The sequence below is a fragment of the Garra rufa genome, chromosome 9, assembly GCF_049309525.1.
Source record: "Garra rufa chromosome 9, GarRuf1.0, whole genome shotgun sequence".
NCBI classification, from domain to species: Eukaryota; Metazoa; Chordata; class Actinopteri; order Cypriniformes; family Cyprinidae; genus Garra; species Garra rufa.
In genome coordinates, this window is record NC_133369.1 from 8,988,754 (window position 1) to 8,998,288 (window position 9,535).

General features: G+C 36.7%; 1 protein-coding gene across 1 annotated transcript in view; it reads right to left on the bottom strand.

Annotated features, from left to right (window-relative positions):
• Positions 1-3,319, bottom strand: part of LOC141342962 (high affinity nerve growth factor receptor-like) — a 39,528-nt gene extending 36,209 nt beyond the window's left edge. The window contains exon 1 of the mRNA XM_073847551.1: positions 2,810-3,319. Coding sequence (XP_073703652.1) covers positions 2,810-2,988 — 179 coding nt within the window. The 5' untranslated portion in view covers positions 2,989-3,319. The remainder of the gene's footprint in view (positions 1-2,809) is intronic.
• Between the last annotated feature and the right edge of the window lie 6,216 nt (positions 3,320-9,535).

The following is a 9,535-nucleotide window of genomic DNA, read 5'->3' on the forward strand; positions in this document are numbered from 1 at the left end:
TTGAAGACCTACACAAGGCTGGAATGGGCTACAAGACCATCGCCAAGCAGCTTAGCGCTGTGCCCTTGCAGCCGTTAATATGAGGCATAAGCACCATCACTGAAGTATTTTGAAATTGATTACTTTTCAGTTCCACAGTTTCGTTGAAAAGCACATGTACTTCCAGGAAGGAGAACACAGATTCCTTTAGAGAAAAGTTTTAATGCTTTCTCCACAATGGCTCAGTGAATCAAACTATACAGAGCTAGAAAACAATATGGATACATCGTATGAAGTCAAAAACTATGCAAAACCATCCATGGTTTGGTGAAATCAAGTCTCTAATCATCCAGAACATTTCATTCTCTAGGTCAGTGTCAACTGAAAGCAGCACTTGACATTGACAAAGCCAAATAAACCACAGAACTCATATCTGAAGTACTTTTTGTAAACCATTTTACATGATTCTAAAGTGCACATCTAATTAAATTCAATTCAATATGATGTTTTCAAGCATTCGCCAATTATTGCATTTACTGTAACATGCTGAAACATGGTCTTTAAAGAGATGAAATATGATATAGCCAGTTTGTTTTGATGTGTATTAATGCCAAACAAATGATTGATTTTTCAAAGATTATTGGAATATGTTTTGCAAGAAAAATACCATTTCATTCTTCTACTTCAAATTAACTAGCGATTTAAGTTGCAATAAAGGTAACTAAATAAAAGTTACTCACTATATGCTAACTAAAGACATTTTGACTTTACTGGAATCCTTTGATCTGTGATTCTGTTTAGTTGTGTTCAAGAAGCACAAACAGATATTTATTAGCGTCTGAGTGACCCAGAGAGCCATAATGCAATTACAGAGCAGGTGGGACGACATCTCAAACTGCTTTGGCTTATTGAATCGAGTCGAGTGGGCAATATTTCATCTATTGTTTTCAGCGGTGCATTCGCGAGCAATTCACAGAATGGAATTTACAGCATGATGAATGATGTATTTCTGCTGCTGGTATGAAGTTAATGGTCTCTTGTTTTCCTCCCTGGTAGAAGCGCTGTTCCTCTGTACTTTGCCCATCTCACTAATACGGCAAAATGCTGCGTTTTTTTTCATGGGCACAAAGTGTTCTGTGTAAACACGTGGCGAAAGAGCATTCTCATTTATTGATTGAATGCTCGTAGTAAATGTTAGACTCGACTGGAGTTCAGAGAATCGCGCCTGAGCAGGTGTACTGTGAAAAACAACTGTGCAGAACTTAAAAATACAGTGGTGATGAAGTCAGACATTGTGGGATGCAATTTGGAAGCTATATGTTACTATATGGACCAGAAAACCAGTCATGAGTCAATGTTTTTGCTTGTTAGGATAGGACAATATTTGGCCGAGATAGAACTGTTTGAAAATCTAGAATCTGAGGTTGCAAAAAAATATTTAGAAAGATGTCCAAATTAAATTCTTAGCAATGCTCATCTCTTCTAGAGAACCAAGAGAGCCAGATCCTTAAAACATGATTGCAAAAAACATGGAAAACATGATGATGTACAGTTCATCAGAAAGGGTCTTTGCAGCATCTTTGTGCTTGGAGCGCACATTGTGATCCAAACAAGCGCAAATCAAGTAAAACATCTAAATGCCACTACATGAATGCAATAAATGGTAATTAAGTAAATATCATAAGAAAATGAGATGCAGCATTGCTTTAAAAAATAGAAATGATATTGTTTTGACTAAATTATGAGGTGAATCATACTGAACAAATCCATCTTGATAATCACAAGTGAATTACAGTCAAACCTAACTTTATTCTGACACCTTTAAAATTTCTCACACTATTATAGTTTATTCACTACAGTTTAGAAAATGGTAATAAATCATGACAAGAACTCAAGCGTCTGAACAAATTCATCTTGAAAATGTCCAATAACTTTGATAGAAAGGTATGTTACAAAACAAAGTGTCTTGGTATAATATAATGCTGGGTATAATATTTCACAGTTCATTTTGCTATCCACACTAACATGAACTAGAGTGTTCTGTACTCGCTAGTAAAAAACAATATATCAAAAATTATATCAGGTGTCTGAATAATTTTGGTTTGACTATTTTAAACAATGTTGTAGTGTAAAATAAACATTGCCTTTTTAAATATAATGCATATGATAAACTAAGTGATCAGGCTTTTTCTAGCATTTCTTTCCATTGAAATATTGCATTGTTTACACTGAAGGGATGACAAGAGAGAAGGCATGAAACTGAGATGATTGTAAGAGGTGTAGTGATTATGTTTCCTACTATAAGCATGAGTGCTATAGTGATATAAACACTATTCTGAATGAAGTGCACTAAACTGATCTCAAGTCCTGCACCTCTGGGAACCATCCGTCTGACTGTACACACATGAACGTGGAGATGTTTTCTCGCCATTTCCGAGAATAGATTATGTACCTGACACTCTTAAAAGCACTTAAAGAGATGCAGCACAAAGCTGCTCAGCAGCAACACAAAGTAGCAGGCCTTTCCTCCAGTCCTTGACTAGTTCCTTAGGATTGAGAAAGTTCTGCTTTTAGAGCATTACGTCTTGATTCCACAAATTAACTGCAATGCTTTCAAAACCAATAAAAGCTGATGATAATTGAAATGGTCTGACTGGAAAATCCACTAGGCTACATCATGCACAAACTATATATCCAATTTTCTAATTTCCCCATGAAAAGTCATGAAGGCCAATCACTTCGATTGAACTCGCCACCCGTTTCGTCTCCTTCCAAGATCAAGCGCTGAACTTCCACGCAACTTCTAAGCTAAGCACCAAACACAACTTACATTTCAGTGACGTTTTCGCTCTCTTGCGCCGCCAGCGCTGGGATGCTGGTGATTCCGTCCGGCTCCAGGCATTGAAGCATGGCGAAGGAGCAGCGACAAGCGCCTGGGCATCCGCTCAAGGCTGGTGCGACCAGGACGAGAAGCGTAACCACAACCGGGGCCACCATTCGGTCAGCCATGGTGAGGTTCGAGTGAGTTTTGTTATCCTGATGGAAACTCCACCCTGCAGCAGGAACTCTGGATGTGAGGAGAAGCGGCTCTTCTCTTGGCCAGCACTCAGGGTTATGATCCCATCCAGGAGCTGAGCTATTGAGCCGTGTAGCAGGGCCCAGGGGAACGGTGGGCTGTTGCCTCCTCTCCTCCTCTCACTACCTCCCAGTCCGAGATGGAGAAACGAATGGGAGGGGCAAAGCAGTCCATTAGTTGAGTGTGAGTGTGAGATGAGAGAGAGCAATAGTCACCAGACACCTCTGTGACACTCGCAGAAGCGAGCGGGTTAGCCAGAGCTGCAGGTGGACACGGATGGATCAGAAGTGCTCCACCTGTTAGAGCTGACTGCAAACTTTGAGCCCATGAGGAAAAAACAACTTAGTAGAGTAGGAGGTCTCCATGCATAAAGGGCAATGATCATGGGACTTTCCTAAATCGTCTCCCTTTACCTCTAGAATGGTGCAATGTTTATTTAAGGCATGATGTGTGTAACTTTCTGTGTAAGTGACCTCTGTTTGGTCTCATATTAAATGCTAGAGTGATCTGTGAGGAGGCACATGGAGTCTTTTTCTTAGGAGATTACATCCGAGAAGACTCAAGTGAACGTTGTCATTTACTTCAACTCCATTTAACCTCATTGCTGTCTTGAGAGCCAAGTGAGATATTAAAGAGATCTGATTTTGTATCAGAGGAAAATTATATTGCTCAGAAGATGCTCTTTTATAGCTCTGAAGATCTCAGATGTATCAATTTCGTTTTGGTTCATTAGAAATATGTGACCCTGGACCAAAAAAACAGTCATAAGGGCCACTTTTTTAGATGTATACATCTGAAAGCTAAATAAGCTTTCCGTTGATGTATGGTTTGTTAGGATAGGACAATATCTGGTCGAGATACAACTATTTGAAAATCTGAAATCTGAGGGTGTAAATCAAAATATTGAGAAAATCGTCTTTAAAGTTGTCCAAATGAAGTTCTTAGCAATGCATATTACTAATCAGAAATTAAGTTTGGATATATTTATGGTAGGAAATTTACAACATATCTTCATGGAACATGATCTTTACTTTATATCCTAATGGTATTTGGCATAAAAGAAAAATCAATAATTTTGACCCATACGTAAATTCTTTGTCTCTTTGCTGTCTTGGGAACCAACTGAGATATCAAAGAGATGTGATTTTTGTTTTCTTTCCTAGTTTTTCCTTGTATGAGAGGAAAATTATATTGCTCAGAAGATGCTCTTGTATCATGTATCTGAGATCTGTTTCGGTTTGGTCAAAAATAAGTAAACCTGGACCACAAAACCAGTCATAAGGGCCATTTTGTTTAGATGTATACATCTGAAACCTAAACAAATAAGCTTTCTATTGATGTATTTGTCACACTCTGGGTGGTTGAGGAGTGGAGAAGGAGGAGGAGATCCGGAGTAGATAAAATATAAACAGTTTATTGAAACAAAACACTGAAACTAAATACAAACAAACAAAAACCAGGAGCAAAACCGAGGACATGTAACGTTAACGACGGACACTGGGGAGTGAGCAGACACAGACTTTATACACAGAAACATGGGCGTGGTCACAAACAAGATGACGAGGGGGAAATACAAATATGGGCAAGACTAAACCAAAAGGACTAAACCAAAAGGGGGAGAACAAGGACTAAACCAAATTAACTAGAAACATGGGGGGAAAAACACTTGGAAAACATGACAGAACAGGACAAAACACAGACATATTCCTGACAGTATTTGGTTTGTTAGGATCAGACAATATCTGTTCGAGATACAACTATTTGAAAATCTGAAATCTGAGGGTGTAAAAAAAATCTAAATATTGAGAAAATCGTCTCCAAGTTGTCCAAATGAAGTTCTTAGCAATGCATATTACTAATCAGAAAATAAGTTTGGATATATTTACGGTAGGAAATTTACAAAATATCTTCATGGAATATGATCTTTACTTAATATCCTAATGGTGTTTGGCATAAAAGAAAAATCGATAATTTTGACCCATACGTAAATTCTTTGCTCTCTTTTAACCTCTTTTCTGTCTTGGGAACCAACTGAGATATCAAAGAGATGTAATTTTTGTTTTCTTTCTTAGTTTTTCCCAGTATGAGAGGAAAATGATATTGCTCAAAAGATGCTCTTGTATCATGTATCTGAGATCTATTTTGTTTTGGTCAGAAATAAGTAAACCTGGACCACAAAACCAGTCATAAGGGCTATTTTTTAGATGTATACATCTGAAACCTGAACAAATAAACTTTCGGTCCCACTTTACATTAGGTGGCCTTAACTACTATGTACTTACATTTATATTAATCATTTGGTACAATGTACTAATTGTGTACATATGTCACAGTTTGGATGGATGAGGAGTGGAGAATGAGGAGGAGATCCGGAGTAAATGAACACATATAAGTTTATTAAATAAAACACTTGAAAAATGATACAAATAAACAAAACCGGGAGCATAAAGCGAGGACATGTAACGTTAACGACGGACAGCGGGGAGTGATCACAAGCAGACTTAAATACACAGAGACATGGGCGTGGTCACAAACAAGTAAACAAGATAAGGAGGGGGAAATACAAATATGGGCAAGAACAAACCAAAAGGACTAAATCAAAAGGGGGAAAACAAGGACTAAACCAAATGAACTAGAGACATGGGGGGAAAAACACTTGGGAAGCATAACAGAACAGGACAAAACACAGACATGATCCTGACAACATACATGTGTTTACATTGTACTTATATATTTTTAAAAACCTATAAGTAATTATATTTGTAATTAACTTCTGTAATTACCACTGTTGACCCATCCCTTACACCCTAACCCACCCTTAAACCTACCCATACCACCAAACTTGTCCCTAACCTTACCCATATCCCACCTTAATAGAAGCAAAAGTGTTTTGCAATGCAATATGACCATATTAAGTACATTGTACTTATTTTTTGATGTAAGTACATAATAGTTAAGGCCACCTAATATAAAGTGTGACCAAACTTTCTATTGATGTATGGTTTGTTAGGATAGGACTGGTTGAGATACAACTATTTGAAAATCTAGAATCTGAGGGTGAAAAAAAATCTAAATTTTTGAGAAAATCCAAATGAAGTTCTTAGCAATGCATATTACTAAAGTTTTGATATATTTACGGTAGGAAATTTACTAAATATCTTTATGGAACATGATCTTTACTTAATATCTTAATGATTTTTGGCATAAAAGAAAAATGTATCATTTTGACCCATACAATGTATTGTTGGCTATTGCTACAAATATACCCGTGCTACTTACGACTGATTTTGTAGTCCAGGGTCACATATATAAAGTTATAAAATGAAAGTGAGTTGCGTGTCTCAGGTAATTTGATAAGAAATGTTTGAGTTTATATTATATCTCTGACATTTGATTTCAGAAATTTAAAAAAGGAGATTTAAAGTAAATTCTTTGCTCTCTTTCAATTTAACCTCTTTGCTGTCTTAAGAACCAACTGATATATCAAAGAGATGCAATTTTTGTTTTCTTTCCTAGTTTTTCCTAGTATGAGAGGAAAATGATGTAGCTTTCATAACTCAGGAGATCTCAAAGAAAATTTCATTTTGTTTTTTTTTCCTGCTAAAATTCCTTGGGTTTGTTAAAAAAAAGAACACATTGTACAGTATTTTACATTTGATGCCAATTATTTGGGTTTATAATGAGATCTCTGGAATTTGATTTCATACTTTGGGAAATCTGAGTGCAGTTTGAGATATTTTGAGATTTCTTCTGAAACTCTAGAGGAGGCAATTCAAAATTATTGGGGTCTTTTCTCATGAGAATATTTCTGAAAATAGAAGACTCGTGCAAACGTCTCCACTAAGTCTCCTTTTAATATTTATTGTGAATATTATGAAGAGAAGTTTGATTTGTTTTCTTTCCTACCAGTGAGCCTGAGGAAGTGATTTTGCTTAGAGGCTTTGGTGCTTTTATAGCTCATGGAGAACTTGGATGTGAGTATTGGATTTTTCCTGATAAAAATAAATAAAAACCTTTAAAGTATACTGTAAATGTACAGAGCTATAAAAATGAATGTGAATTAAATAGATCACTTGGCCTTGGAAGTATTTGATGCAAAATGTTCATATTGGTTCATATTCTTAAAAAAATCTAAGCACATTTTAAGACGTTCTTCTGAAACTCATGGAAAGCTGTGAGTTTAGGAGTGTAAATCTGAGAAGCAGGAGACATAGCAAAAGTCTCCATTTAACCTCATTGCTGTCTCAAGAACCAGTTGAGATATCAAAGAGATGTGATTTTTGTTTTCTTTCCTTCCAGTGAGCAGGTGTCAGAGGAAAATACAATTTGACTCTAGAATTTGATGAGAAATGTTTGAGTTCATATTGAGATCTCTGTCTTTGATTGCAGACTTTGGGATCCTGGAAAGTCTGAGCACAGTTTGGGACATTTTGAGATATCTTCTAAAACTCTTGATGACATACAAATGGATGTCTGGTATTTCTGTCTCTTTCTCTGGAAAACAAATCTGAGAAGCAGGAGGTTTTTTTTTAGAAGTCTTCAATTGCTCTCCATTGATGTTATTAAGGAGAAACAATTGATATTATAAAGAGAACTAATTTGTGATTTTCTTTCCTTCTTTTTGTCCCAAAGAAAAGGTTAGTAGCTCTTTTATTGTTTCTCTTAGAATGTAAAGGAGAAATATAAGTTCACATTAAGATCTCTGACTTTGAAATGCAGACCTTGGCATCTTGGTGATTCATTTTAGTAAAGACTTTTTGATCCCGGATGAGACGTGTGAGATCACTAGGTCTTTTCTCAGAAACAATTGAGTGATTTTTAATAATTTGTGATTTTTCTTTACTTCTTTTTGTCCTTGAGAAACGCTGCATTCTCAGAAGATGCTCTTTTATTGCTCAGGAGATAATCACAGTAAGTATCAATTTTGTTTCAGATGTTTCTCTTAAAATGTAATAGACACAATGAAAAAAAATTTGACATAAAATGAAACTATAAATGCAGACAGCTGTCGAATTTGATGAGCAATTTGAGTTCAAATCGAAATTTTTGACATATGATTGTAGAATTTGGCAAATCCAAGCACAGTTTGAGACATTTTGTTCCTTCTGAAACTGTAGATGAGACACCTGTGAGATTATTGTCTTTTTCTGAGGAGAATAAATCTGTTTGCATTTGCTATTTATTCATTTTGTTAAAGGAGAAACAACTGAGATGTTATAGATGTAGTTAGTGATTTTAATTGCTTAAATGGCTTTTTTATTGCTCAGGAGTCAATTACATTAAGTATCAACTTAGTTAACCTTAGTTAATGCATTAACTAGCATTATCTAACAATGAGCAATACATACAGTTGAGGTCAAAAGTTTACATACACCTTGCAAAATCTGCGAAATGTTAATTATTTTAGGAAAATAAGAGGGATCATACAAAATGCATGTTATATTTATGTAACGGGTGTTTTTGGTTTTGTTTTGGGGTTTTGTTTCATGTTCATGTTTTCATGTCTTTTATTATGTAATCATTTTCATGCTGTTGTGTCTTGCTTCCCTTCCCTCATGTATTCCTGTCATTGGTTCCCTAGTTTCATGTGTCACGTTCTGATTGGTTGTCATTGGTTGCTATGGTCTTGTTCCTTGTTTTTCATTGGTTTGTTTGTATCATGTGATCCTCCTTGTCTAGTATAAATAGCCCTTGTGTTTTAATGGTCCTTGTCGCGTATTGAAGTATTGAAGTTGTAATTCTGCTGTCTGGTGAGTGTTTTTCAAGTCTGTTTCAAGTCAAGTCTGTTCATGCCAAGTCAAGTTTATGTCAAGTCTGTTCAAGCCAAGTCAAGTCAAGTCAAGTCTGTTTATGTCAAGTTAAGTCAAGTCAAGTCTGTCAAGTTTATGTCAAGTCATTGTCTGGATTATGTTTCACGTTTGGATTGTTTGGATTTATGGATTATCGTCACTGTAAATAAACTGCACTTGGGTTCATCACATCTCGCCGTCTCAGTGGACTGATAATTGTTACAGAATACGCGACCGCCAACTATGAACCCAGCAGTTTCACGCCTCCTCTGCCTGCGACAAGGAGAACGGGCTATAGAGGAGTATGTTCAAGATTTTTGTGGACTTTGTGACTTAGTGGGTTTTAATGATGTGGCGCTCAAGGACATTTTTAGAGTGGGATTGAATGATCCCGTTCGCTCATGGCTTCCTGGAGGAAAAATACACTGGACTCTCGAACAGTATATTGATCATGCTCTTTTGCTGGCTGGTTCACATTTTACTGTGGGGGTTGTAGATGAAGAACCCCACAATCCCACAGTACCCACACCATCAGAGTGCTTTCATGTCCCCACCGTCATGTCTGGTATTGCTCACGTCACGTCTGCCAAGCCACAGCCAGCTCACGCCATGTCTGCTGCTTCAGGGCCTGCTCACGTCATGTCTGCTGCTTCAAGGCCTGCTCACGTCATGTCTGCTGCTTCAGGGCCTG